The sequence below is a fragment of the Lepidochelys kempii genome, chromosome 9 (genome assembly GCF_965140265.1).
Source record: "Lepidochelys kempii isolate rLepKem1 chromosome 9, rLepKem1.hap2, whole genome shotgun sequence".
NCBI lineage: Eukaryota > Metazoa > Chordata > Testudines > Cheloniidae > Lepidochelys > Lepidochelys kempii.
Window position 1 is genome coordinate 16,299,035 of NC_133264.1, and position 13,788 is coordinate 16,312,822.

Consider the following 13,788-nt stretch of genomic DNA (forward strand, 5'->3'; position numbering starts at 1 on the left):
TGCAGTAAGGTGAGCCGCTCTATGATTCTTTCCCAATGAATTGTGGGAGAACTTGTCTCTCCTGGGCACAGAGGGTGAGAGGGGGAATTGTGGGAAAGTATTAGAGACTATCAGCACTCAAGGGATTTAATCTGTATCCGTAATGGGTGAGTTACCAGCCCAAGTGAAAGTGGCACCCAAACTCTAACCCACAACCCAACCAGGCTTACAGCACTGCCAAACTTGGGAGGGAGATTAGGGGCAACACCTGAATAAGAGTGTGAGTTAACTGCAGTGAAGATGTTCCCAAAGTGATTGCCATATACATGACAGGGCAAATTATAGGTAAGGCATCAAATTCACAGCTGGGATAACTCCATTTGCACCTGCTGATACCAGTTATGAATGTGATTCAGAATCTAAACATCAAGAACACACGTGCCAATAAACATTCGGGCACACTTACAGGCTTTGGGCACAAATGGGTGCACACGCATGACATAAGCAATGTTCTGTGGACAAAAGGTGGGACATTGCATGTGCATTGGTGCACGCACGTTTTTATGGGCACTGCCCAAAGTGGCCTGTTTGGCAACAGTAGCCATTGAGAAGGAGGTGTGCACCTGAATAATGCATTTAAAAACAGATTGCTCTGTGTTGATTGAAAACACCCAATAAAAGCATTCTCAATGCAAAGTTGCAGGACTCATCAACAACTTCATAACAGCTGTTGACATGTTTTGTAATATAGACAGTCCTGCTTAATCCTTGCTTGGTCTGCCGTTTCCCTCTGAATTCAGTTGTATTTTTGTGTGGCCCCACTATACCAGTAAGGGTTGACAGCACTCAGCACCATGCAGGATCAAGTCATGAGCACTCCAGGGCTGAATGTGATGAAGAATGAAGTACAACCACTGGTTTGACATATTTGTACTTACTCAGAACCATGATAAACTTAGTCCAATTCTAATGCATACCATGAGGGAAAATGGTATGTGTTAAATATGTATTAAAAACACATCTTAAACTATCATGCTTTGTTTATAATATATCTATAAGACCTTATCACTGTATTTCTAGCATGATAAAGTACTTCCCTTTCTTGTTTCGATGATACCAGGAGAACAGTAATTGTGGCTTGCAGGGCTTGTTGCTGTCCAATCAAGTCATGAGAGCACTTTGTAATACCATAAAGCAGTGGTCCCCAACCTTTCTGTGGGAATAGCATACTCCTATTCCCAGAAGACTGTGGTGGGCGCCAGACACCCCGCCACCGAAATGCCGCCGAGAAGCGGCAGCGGCAAGAAGCTTCGCCACCGAAATGCCGCAGAGAAACTGCATCGCTTCTTGGTGGCATTTCGGCAGGCGGTTCTTCCGTGGCTGCACCCGGCGGCGGCATTTTGGCGGCGCAGTGTCCTGCGGGCGTACACAACTGCCCCGGCGGGCACCATTGCACCTGCAGGCACCGTGTTGGGGACCCCTGCCATAAAGAGATAGGCAGGGGGAGCCCTTTATATATATATGCACACTACAGTATCTTACATGCAGACAAGTTTAAAGCATGAATGCAATATACCCTTAATTCACACAATAGGCAAGGCACCTTATGCCAGAGGAGGATCAGGCATGGGGGAGCTCTGCTCCACCAAACCGCCTCTAGAATGTCCCTGACATGCCCTTCTGCTCCCCCCTCTACATAGGGCAAATTCTTCACTGGCTATCTCTGGCCACTTTATGCCAATTGCATGATGCAAAGTGACTTTAACAGACTAGAGAATCCAACCTCTGTCTCTTGCCCTTTTGCTTGTATTTGTAAAGACTGAAGGATTTTCTCTCTAGAAATATCACTTGTACTGCTTGATCATAAAACTTTGCTTGCATTAGCCTCCAAGTAGACAGTTCAACTTTCTTTGCTGTTACAATCAGGTGCATGTGCATACAAGAACAGAATGAGCAAGATTACAATAGGCAAGAAATGAATGACACCCTATAAAGAGAAAGCAGTGAAAATTCACCACAACCTGATCCTTACTCTTAGTGCCAGTATACTAATAAGATTGTCTACCTTGCACATTAAGCCTGGGCTCTGACTCAGGTTTGAGCCCAAGCTCCCATTCTGTTCACAGACAAATCAGTCTCAGCCAGATCAGCAAACACTCAAGACCTGGGTCCTAGGACCTGGCTAGGGGGGTGAGTCAGAGCCTGAGTCCCACTGTGACTCAGGTGCAAGCCTTGTTATTTACGATGTGGATGCAGGTCAAGCTGCAGCCCCAAGTCAGAAGGTCTGCTTAGTGCAGTATGCATATGTCAGCATGGCTGTGAGATCTGGGTCCAGCAATCATAAACCCAGGTTTACCAAGTAGTGTGGATGCTCAAGCACTGGCTTGGAAACACTGAGTCCACAAGCCCAGGTCCCACAGGATATGTCTACAGTGGAATAAAAGACCCCCAGCATTGTTGTGGCTGGCACGGCTGGCTTGGTCTTGTGGGGTTTGGGCTGCAGGGCTAAAAATTATTGTGTTGACGTTTGGGCTTGGGGACCCTCCCTACTCATGGGGTCCCAAGAGCTTAACATGCAGTGTAGACATACCCTTAGGTCCTTTGTGGTACACCCAGTTATATTCTATCTTGAAATAAAATGCAGAAGAAATAATACATTTTTCTACATTAGTGACAGAAATTTGCATCACTAATGTTTTCCATTTTACCACCAGACCAACAGGAGTTCCTGGAAGCAATGAGCCATACAACCTAGGAATGGTGGCATCCCATGGTCTAGAAACATCCCATTCAGATACATTTAGCACTATTTCCAGGGAAGGGACTTTAATGGTAAGGGAGGTAAGTCAGAGATGAGAATTTCCATGGAACATCTTCAGGAGGTTTTGTCTTTGTAAGCATGAAAAATAATTCTACTGTGTATTCTAAACAGAAAATGATTGATTAAATTGTGCTCATTAATGGCTCAGTAATATAATTATGCAGTATAAACAAATATGACAAACAAATGATTCTCGCAACTACAAACAGCAGTGAATAGTAATACTAGAAGACAGGGATGGGATTTGATTTAATTTACTCTGCTGTAAAACCAGAGGAAGTCTAAGCCAAAAAGGTTGTTCTCAACTTACACCATTGTTAGAGAGATTGGAATCTGGCCCAAAGTTTCCCTTTCTCTTCACCATTTTTCAACCCGTCCCAACCTCCCCTTAGCCATCTGCCAAAGACATTCAGTTGATTTAGTATAATTATAATTTCTTATCTGAGCATTCTAATTGCAATATCTTGGCTCCTGTACAAGGAGGACCAAAAAACCTAGAACATAATGTCAATGATTGTGTTTATGAAGACGATGGAATGCAAAGGCGGAGAAGCCTCCTGGCTGGACATCAAGCATGTCTCCAAAGGCCACAATAAACTTGACTTCTGGTTTTAAGGAATTGCTGAAGTAAAGCTGTGGTCATCCCACAGAATATTTTGGGTACATTTTTGGCTTTTCCAGTTTGAAATCTTGGTCCACCACATTAATCAAATCTCCCCAGTTCAATTCAATGTGGCTTCTATTCCACCATGCTTGTTTCTCATATGGGTGTCCTAGTGAGGAGTGCAGGGATGATTTAGAGAAAGACGACTTTGATTTCAACTGCACTGTGATAAAAGAGCAAGACTATGGAAGGAACATAAAAAAAATTGCCCATGGAGAAGCCTCAGATTCTTTTTCTGTTGTGGTTCTTTATCAGGCTGTAGATTTTCCTGAAACAGGTGGCTGGTATTTGCCTGAAAAGCCCCACTCTGTTGGCAGGTGTTGAGCTTGTTGCGGGAGGAGTAAGTGGATTCTGCTGAGTCAGTATAGCCAGTGACTCCTTGCCCTGCCTGAACATAAAGGAGTTGACAGTGGCTGCCTAGACGGAAAGGATCTAGGATGTGGGTGGGCAGTCCTGAGGGAGGAACCTTAGGAGCTGCCAAGCCTGTGGGGTAGGTTTCAGCTCATCGTTGATATCTGATTGTTTAGAAATAAAGCCAAACCCCAGGAGGGATGTGAGTTTGGACTTTACATAGTGTGGGAGGACTTTGTTTTTAGAGTAGATTGGAAAAGGTGACTACTCACAGTCCCCAGTGTTCTTAGAGCAGAATGATTTATTACTGTATTAATTCTTTTTTCCTTTGGGGAAAAATGCATCTTTCCAAGGGCTAGCCCTAGATGACCTATGAACAGGCACTTGCCCTCCAACAGTTGATAATGTAGCTGTATGCCCTCATCAAAATATTACTCCAGGCCATGACAGAGATGTGGGAAGGGAAGGGGAGGGGAGTGCGGCACTATGGTCCCAAACTCTCCACCAGCCAAACATATGTCATTGGGAAGTAGCCATTTGCAGGAAGAATATACAAAGAAAGATGAGAGAGCTATTTTCCCCACCTTCGAAATAGCCAAAGACTTCTCACTAAGACCCAAAACGCGAGAGAGAAATCCCATGTAACTCTAGAAGAAAGAAAGGAGACAGCAGAAAAAACCTCACAACTTGAACTTCATCCTGCCACAGAATCAGAAATGGATTTGATGCAAAATGAGCACACCGTATAAAACCCATCTAATCATTCCTGCCCTTCAGCCTGGTTTGTACAGAGATTCTTGAAGCATAGTGATACTTGTCCACCTTGTCATGCCAGTGAAGTTAATTAAATTGAATACAAGTACAAGCGATGGCCATGATTATCCAGCCATTTTTGAAATGCTAGTATTAAGCACTGCTACTGTAAAACTTGCTCTGCGCAAACCATACCAGATGAGAGCACTGGTGTCAGATAAGGACTTTAAAACTAACAGTCAGCTGAAAAATCTAACTGGCAATAGAAAATATAGTGTCATATGCAAATCTTCTGTTGTTCTCGTAGGACCTTATCCAAAGCCCAAAGAAGTCAATGGAAAGACTCTTGTTGACTTCTATGGTCAGGGCTTTTCTGCCCTCTTCCATGCACAAGGACAGTGCACAGCTTTAAGGTGAAAGATGTTCAGTCATCAGAGGACATGTCTCTTACCCCATAAGCTATCTGTTCAATCTTGTATTGAGCTGTGCCATTGTTAGTATTTTTCCCAGACCTGAAGAAGAGCTCTGTATAGCTTGAAAGCTTGTCTCTCTCACCAACAGAAGTTGGTCCAATAGAAGATATTACCTCACCCACCTTGTCTCTCTAATACCCTGGGACCAACACAGCTACAACAACACTGCATAAAGCAAACGGCTATCACACTTAGCAGCAGCACTTGTTACCCTAGTCAGAGTGTGTTTTGAGGGACACACCAACGCTTCAGATGGACATATCTCCTTAGCTACAGAAATTGATATGCTGCAGGTGTGATTGCTAATAAAAATAGCAATAAGGGGAGAACTTCCATAACAATACCCATCTGCATGGGAAAAAACACATGCTGAGAGGGTGATTCCTTGTTTGAAAGAAACAGGGCCCTTGTCTGCAAAGGCATCTGATATAGACAGTTACATGGCAGGCTCAGTTATGTCATGGAGAAATGGAGAATGACCTTAAATTCTAAACATTGATGAGCCCCAAAGAAGTTTCAGATAAATCATTTCTTCCTTCCTCTGTCTTTGGTACTTGACTAACCTGAGAATTTGGCAGCTGCAAGGATCAGGGCTATGTCATCTGTGGCTGCATATCACAACCCCAGTAATCTTTCAGGTACAGGAGCTCAAGTATTTCTCTAATAACTGATAGTAGTAGCAGTTAGTTGGAATTGTAGTGCCCTGGCTGTGAGTTCTGCTAGACTCCTGATTCTCCAAACAGGTATCACTTGTGACTTGTGCAGTCTAGATATGCTTTGTTGGTTGCCAGTGGGGGCCTATAAGACAGGAGAGAATTAAATAAGACTTTCTTGGATTAGATCACTTACCTATAAATGTATCTGGAGTAGGTTTTTCTCCTTTCCACAGAGGCGTGTAACCCTTGTTGACACTAATGGGAGCATATCAAGACAAGAATAGATCTGTTGTTCTGTGGAAGGAAAATGTTGATGCTTTTCACTGCTGTTTTGTACTCCAGAAGCATGTTTTTGGAGCTGTATTAGCGATTGTGGGAATCCTGCAATCAGACCCCTTATCACTGTTGCTTTTAAAAGGCAGAGGGACCAGATCTGCCCTTCACTATACAAGCCCAGATCTCATGGAAGTCAATAGGCCTGGGCCTATTCTCACAGACTGACTTGGGTGTACCATTGGGCCAAGGGAGATTTGCACCTGCATGCCCAAAGTGAGAATTTGGTCCATGATTACTTTGTTACAAAAAGGTTGATCCAAAATCATCGTCATCAGACTTCTCCTTTTGGTTTAACATGGCTAATTGCTTCTGAAGTTACTTTGTGATTAATTCTCTCTTTCTCCTGTTTTATATTTTGCTGTTTGCCCGATTTGCATGGGGAGAATATGGCAGCGAGGGCTCTTGTTCTGTGCTTGCTTTGGTACCTGGGTTACTGCAATACATCTATTTGGTTTTTTCCCTCTTCTCTTCCTTGTACCTTGTGTCTCTACAGACCACTGGTGAAAAAAAGCGTTCTAGCCATGCAGCCAGCAATGGCTTTGCAGGGCACATCAATCTCCCTGATCTGGTACAGCAAAGCCACTCGCCTGCAGGCACACCGACTGAGGCCCTGGGGCGAGTCTCCACGCATGTGCAAGACATGGACTCAGTGCCTGAAGTAGGTGGTGGGGCCTCTTTGTTACATGGCTATTCCTCTTCCTTCGCATTGCTCTGAACAAGAATTAACATCCTCTGAGGAAGGGGCTTTCTCAGTGTTTTCCTCCAGTCATCTCTGCTCTCCTCTCTGTTTTCAGTCCATGATTGTGATTATGAACATAGTTGAAGTAACATTGAATCCACTCAGTAATAGGTATATCGTTATATGTTTGAATGGTGGAAATTTGCACTACAGCTCATTTCAAATCCAGCAGTTGATGTCAATGTTTCGTGGTATTGGGCTTTAACCAAACATCCCAGAAGTTTGTGAAAGTCTAGATGTGGGTCTCAATTTAGCAACTTAGTGTGAAATCTTGGCCGCATTGAAGTCATTTTACCTTGATTCCACTGGGGCCCGGATTCCACCTTGTGGCTCATCTCTAATGGTAAGATGAACTAAAAGACTGGTTAGAAAGATGCTGTGAAGTTCTTTAGGCCAAAAATGTAGCACACCTTTCAGGTTGTGGGTGTTTCCATTCAGGGTGAAGTGACTCTGATACCAGCTGCTTGGCAGTGAAGTGGTTAAATGTGTGTGTGTGGGATGGGGGGTGTTCTGCATAGGATACAAAAATCCTAACAAACTCAAGTTCTTCCATATAAACAGAGTGAATCAAAGCCTGCTGTTCACTGTCACTTGCTATATATCATACACACTTTCCTTTGGGCCAAATTCTGCTCTCAGATGCAAGCCCACATCACCGAGTATTAAGTAAAATCTGTGGGTGAATGTCCAATAAGAAATAAACCTTTTATTTTGTTGTGTAGGACATAGATTAAATGATCTATCACCTTATTGTCTTCACTTTAGATTATCCGGCTGTTTTAAGGATCCCTTTTAATAATAATAAATTAAAAATCTTCTTGAAATAAAGGATCCCATTCCTTCTAAAATGTAAGGATCTATGGTACATGTTTTGGCCTAAAGGTTTTATCTGTTTCCTTCTAAGGACAAGAGGGAGTCAGTTGTTTATAAAAGCAAATATTTCTGGGGTCATTCTCAGACTGTTCTTAAAAATGGAGACACAATATGAAGGGATTGTGTTTAAATACATACATTTATAGTGTATGCACCAAAAAAACCCTGTAAGTTTCAAAAATAGAATTTCTGGGGCTGGACGAGCTGAGGGTGGGTGTAAGATGAGAGTTTTGGCTTCAGTTCAGATTCCTGAATGACTCACGGTACTGCTATCAGAAACCGCCGTCATAGCAGGAATCTGTATAGAAATCTTGTTGCATGGAAGTTTGGAATGGAGGATGAAACTCACCCCAGAGCAAGTGTGTACATACTTAAGCCCTGCATAAGGGCTTCATGGTGTTTGTGTTGTCTATGAGTTCATGCAGGGCTGCCTACATACCCCTATGCAGCAGGGCAAAGATCCCCATGCTGGCCTTGTATATGTGCAGAAGGCCACATTGGGAAAGGGCTTCAGAGTCACATTTATAAAGATCCAGTGGCCCCGGGTGCCTCATACAGATGACATGGTGGGGCTGCAGCTGCTATACAGACCCACTGGCTGGAAGAGTATCTGTGGAAGAACTATGTGGTAGCACTTTGCCCTGGCCCTGTTTTGTGGGGGTGGAATACTCTGTGTGGGCAGAATGAATTTCTCCTTTAGTGAGAGGGCTGTGGGAAGAAGAAGTCTAAGGGTTGCAGTCTATTCCTGCAGAGAAATAATTTTTTCTGCATAACTTCACCATCACATATGTATTCTAACTGCCCTGTGGCAGACTCAGATTACATGTTCATCCCTTGTGAAACAGTGTCAGCCATGCTGACTAATGTCAAAGATTATATGAGTATTGTGGCATGTACCTGTGTTGTGTAGGAAGGGAGTAAGATGACCCAAGCTTGTTTTAAAGTGAATCCTTTGGGTATGTCTATTAAAAATCAGTTTTCTTGTATTTTTTTAGTTTGGTCACTTTAATCAAGAGTGGGTTTGAACCAAGGCTACGGAACTGACAGATAGTGATTACTCCATCTGTATAGTTCAGCAGAACCAGCCGTGATATGTCAGGGCTAAACAGATTGGAAGAGAACTAGTATTATCTCATACTGCAGCTTGGGAAGCTGAGACAGAGGTTTATAAACGGTTGAACGGGACCTGCAGGAAGATGAGGTCTTAATATTTAAATAACAGATTTGAAAGTTATTAAAATGCCAGCATCTTATATGGAGAATAGCTGAGTCTGAGCAAAGAAAGAAAAAGCTTGACGCATCAGAATGGAGGATTTCATCCATCATAAATCATGTATTTGAAAGTGCCTTATCCTTAGTTGGAAAAAGAATCCCTGTAAATATTAAATTTTCCCTTCTAGAGTTGCTGATGCTTCACGGAAAATTTTGAAAAAGACATTTTATGTAGAAACAATTTTGCTTGTGTATATTTATCTCACACACACAAAATTGTGCGTGTGTGTGTATCTATGGGTTATATTTTGCTAATACATTTGCATGAAAGTATGATCTGTTTTTTGCAGAGTTCATCTCAGGCTGTTAATTCTCTGCATGGGAATTAATTATTCTTTATTTTTGACATCACATTCTGTTGTTATGGAGACAACAGTGATGTCACAGAAGATTATGAATAGGAGAGAAAGGTAGGGGGAAAACAACAGGAGAATCATGGAAGGTGGGCACTGAAAACAAACACTAGCTCATCTGAACCATCTCCCTGCCAGTGCAGGAATGTGCCCGAAGGTACAGTTTCTAGTGTTTTCTCTAGTTAATGTTAAGTCTTAAGCAGTGAGGCTGTTTCTACTTTCCTTGGCGGCTATTCCACATGCCCTACAGTACATCTTCTTGTCAGGAAGTTTCTCCTGATATTAGGCCTACATTTTCTGTTTCTAAATGTAATCCCCTTAGCCCTAGTTATATCTCCCTGTAACATCCTAAATGATCCCTTTGCCATCTTGGTGTTGAAACCCTTCAAATATTTATAGGCTGTTAAAATAGTTCCTTAATCATACTTTAGCCAGGCTTTACATAAGGGGGTACAGTTTACAAAGTCCCTAACTCCCATTGACTGTCAATGGGACTTTGGCTCCAAAGTCACTTAAGTGCTTTTGAAAAGTTTATTCATAAAGCTTTTTTCAAATTTCCTTAGATCAGCCCTCCCAGTCCACTGATAATTCTTGTGGCGGATGAACTGTTTATTCAAACTGGATTTTTGTTCTTTGTGGTATTACTTTGCTCTTTTATGGCATTTTCCATCCTCAAACTTTGTTTGTCTGAAGTGTGTTGAATAAGAGAAGATTCACAATTCCTCTGAGAGGTAGTTGTGGTCACTATTCTGATCCCCCAAAGGCATTCTGGGACACAGAGTATAAGTGACTTGCCTGACATTATGCAATGTGCCAAAGTTCAGAGCCAGAATTAGAACCATGATCTCCTGGCTCCCAGTCCTTCTGCTTTAATAATAAAGACCGCCTTTATATTTTTATAAACTATCCTTGCTGATAAAGAGCAGAGAAGAATAGGGAGAATCTGACATAGCAGAATTGTTTCTAAATCAAATGCCTTTCAGAGTGTTCCATGAGTTTGACTTTAATTCACCAAACCTTCACAGGGAGATTTTGGAAGCCAAATAACTGAATCATGAAAAACTCAGGAGAGCTCTTTTCAACATATTTGCTCTTAAACTTATTAGGTTAATCTGTTCCTTGAGAGATCTTTGCTTGAAACCCAAGTAGCATTTTGAGAGCAGTGTAAGATTATGCTTACCTTTGAGAGAACTACCTTTATAAAAGTCTATGCTTATCTTCTTATAGTCAGGGTGATATGCAATTACTCAGTGCAGTTTTAGCTCTGGCTTTGTACAGTGATAGCAGATTTGATTTTGGCCTTTAGTGGCTTAAAAGAAATCTGTGCTAAGGAGGAAAAATGAGAATGGTGTTTCTTCTCTTGTGGAAACATTTGATTCTTGCTATTGTAACAGCATTTAATATAAGTCATAAATATAGCATATCATGGGCAAATAAGATGATAGAAAAATAAGCTGCTCAAGTATGGGGAAGAAAACTTGCCATCATGAGTCCTATGATAAGAATTTCATTTTGTTCAGGAGAAGGTCTTCGCCTCATTTTTCTGCACTAACAAAACATGAGTTTAAAAAGAGAGCAAATGTGATGGGAGAACTTTCTCAGTTTCCTATGGCAAAATCTCAGCTTTGTCATCAGCTATGATATGTTCAGGTTTAGTTTTATTAGCTAAGAAATTACCTTTGGGGCCCTCTCACTTTTTAATTTTGCAGTCATTTAAGCTAGCTTCTTGAAACACAGTAGCCCATTGAAATACCTCCAGTGCTGAGTCATATGAGTTAATAACAATGTATATTATATATGTGAGGTGGTTACATCTGTGTGATACACTGCAGAACCATGGTAGATCACAGAGCAAGGTGATAAATTTCATTTAACGCATTTCTTGGAACACCTCACCTGGGTTCTATCCACTAATCCACTTCTGCCAGCAGTTGGGACTACTTCTAAGACACTGAATCTCTGCTACCAACCTGACACATAAATATTTCCTCCCCTCCACATCCCCACAAACATGTGATTTCATCTGAGAATTTAAAGTAGGTTGACAAACACGATGAGCAGTATTCATTCCTGGACCAATGATAGATTTAAAGTCCAATATCACATACCCCATCAGGACCAGCAATGGGTGCTTCTTTTAGAGGGCCAGAATTTGTAACTTTACCAATGGGATAAATATTTCTATTTTTGCCCTGGCATATCACAGGGTAGTGAATAGCCAAACTGTCACATTATTATGTCTGCAAAAGCTCGCCAAGACAGTTCTCAGAGGTTTCTAAAATGTATTATTTATTTTTCTCTCTTTCTGAAAACTGTATAGTTGAAGATATGCTAATTAAAACATCTTAGTTTTACAAGCATAGGCATCCAAAACAAGCAATGGGAATACTTTAAAAAAAAACTCTCAAACATTCCTGCAGTTGTTTTTCTCTCAAATGTGTAGCATGTCCCTGTTACACAATGATGCGGGGCTGTGTGGGTTCAAGTTTTCAGTTGTGTTTGTCTGGGATGTCCTGCAAAATTCACTCCTGGATTCACCATTCATGAGATGCAGTCATCCCAAACCTTTGTCAATAAGACTTTTCTTTTACATCATCATGTGTTCAGTAATTAGCACTTACAGTGCATATTGTAGTACCTTTCATTTTCAAAGCACAATGCAAACTTTCATTAATCTACCCTTTTTATATAATGTTTATTAATTATATTTTTTCAATGCATATAGAAAACTGATCTGACAGGGCAAAGAGCGTGGTTTGGAACAGTCCCCCATGGGGGAAGATTATAGTTTGTTGTTCACTGGAAGTAAAAACATTGGTATTAAGTATTATTCCCTTCCTCTGAGCCATCATCCTGTTTCTTGCTTTATAGTATGGCATGGGAAGTAGCACCAAAGCCTCTTTCACTCCATTTGTGGATACCAGAGTGTATCAGACCTCCCCTACTGATGAAGATGAAGATGATGATGAGGAATCATCTGCTACAGGTAGGGAGCAATGCAGCCAACATGGGGTGTGGTCTAAATGAGATCAGAGTATACACTCAGAACATAACCCAGACCTTAAAATGTTCATTAACTCCTGTTTGGGGTGGGTGGGTGGGTTGGCTGGTTGGGGGTTTGTTTTTGTTTTTGTTTTTTTTGTGATTCCTTTCACTTTCCATCCAAAACCCAGAAAAGATAAAATACCATGGGAGAGGTCTGAGAGGAAGCAGGATCTATAGGGAAAATGTGCTCACCCTCCCTGTCAGTGGGGGAGAGATTTCCAGGACCCTTTTACAGACTCAAATAGAAGTTTGGATAGTTCAGAAAGTTTGGTTGCTGCTATTATTATTTTATTTAATTGTACCAGGACCCCACTGTTCAAACACAGAACAAAAAGATAGTCCATGCCTCAATGAGCTCACAGTCTAAGTATAAGACAAGAAACAGCAGGTGGATACAGACAGACAGGAAGGAAGCTCAAGGAAACAATGAGACAATTTTGGTGAGCATGACAAGCTACGGTCTTAGCACACCAGCTACCTAAGCTTTTGGTGTTCATCCATCACCTAACTATTTATCTTAAGTCAAAGGCCAGGTCATTTGTTGCATTTTTAATGTCTTATCCCTAATCAGAAAATAAAATAAACATTTCTCTACTGAATCAAGCAGACTGGAAAAGTAGCCCAGTTGTGATGGAGTTGAGGAAGCTGTTACTAATATGTTTTCTTTTTAGCACTGTTTACCAGTGAACTGCTTAGACAAGAACAGGCCAAACTGAATGAGGCAAGGAAAATCTCTGTGGTAAATGTGAACCCTACCAATATCCGCCCCCACAGCGACACGCCGGAGATCCGGAAGTACAAGAAGCGCTTCAATTCGGAAATACTTTGTGCTGCTTTATGGGGTAAACTGCTAAGTACCCAACACTCTTTGCAAAGTTTTCTAGAGCCTGGGGTTAAAAATGAAACGTGAATAGTTTTAAAGACTGCTTCACCATGCAACCATGCCTCAGTCTGCAGCAGCCTCGTGCTACGCAACAGGCACTTTGAACAATCTGTAACTGATGGAAACTTGAGGACCCAAGGGCTTGTCTGCATCATGAGTTACTGAGCAGCAAATCAAGGTCTGAATCTACAGCACACCAGCTTGCCAGGCAGTAGCATCTCTTGTGGACACTGCTACACTGCAGTGAAAGTCCCAGAGTGCAGCTTCACTACTTGAAAGCGCAATAATTTGCTATGTAGGCAAGCTCTAAGTTAAGTATCCACATCATCTGTAGGCTCTTAAATGGGCCCTTAGACACCCAGAGGTGTCCCATTGCCAGTTAAAGCCCCCAGTTTCAAAGGTGGGTGTCTAACTATGCATTCAAGCTTGAAAATTGAGATCTCTGTTTCAGAAACTCATTCTGCCTTGTATTCGTTTCATCGCTACAGTGTATTGTCCAGCAATTTACATTGTAAGTGCTTGCTTTTAATGGTTATGCTATTGCAGTCAGGGTCCTAAGAGGCAACATGAGGTGTAAATTTTCAAGAATG

General features: G+C 41.8%; 1 protein-coding gene across 14 annotated transcripts in view; it reads left to right on the forward strand.

Annotated features, from left to right (window-relative positions):
• TNIK (TRAF2 and NCK interacting kinase) overlaps positions 1-13,788 on the forward strand; it is a 321,027-nt gene that overhangs the window by 290,638 nt on the left and 16,601 nt on the right. For 13 of the 14 annotated variants that reach the window (XM_073359382.1, XM_073359394.1, XM_073359386.1 and 10 more), the window contains 4 exons: positions 2,694-2,820; positions 6,527-6,691; positions 12,142-12,256; positions 12,987-13,157. In XM_073359382.1, coding sequence (XP_073215483.1) covers positions 2,694-2,820; positions 6,527-6,691; positions 12,142-12,256; positions 12,987-13,157 — 578 coding nt within the window. The remainder of the gene's footprint in view (positions 1-2,693; positions 2,821-6,526; positions 6,692-12,141; positions 12,257-12,986; positions 13,158-13,788) is intronic. The other variant, XM_073359393.1, reaches the window with a different exon arrangement.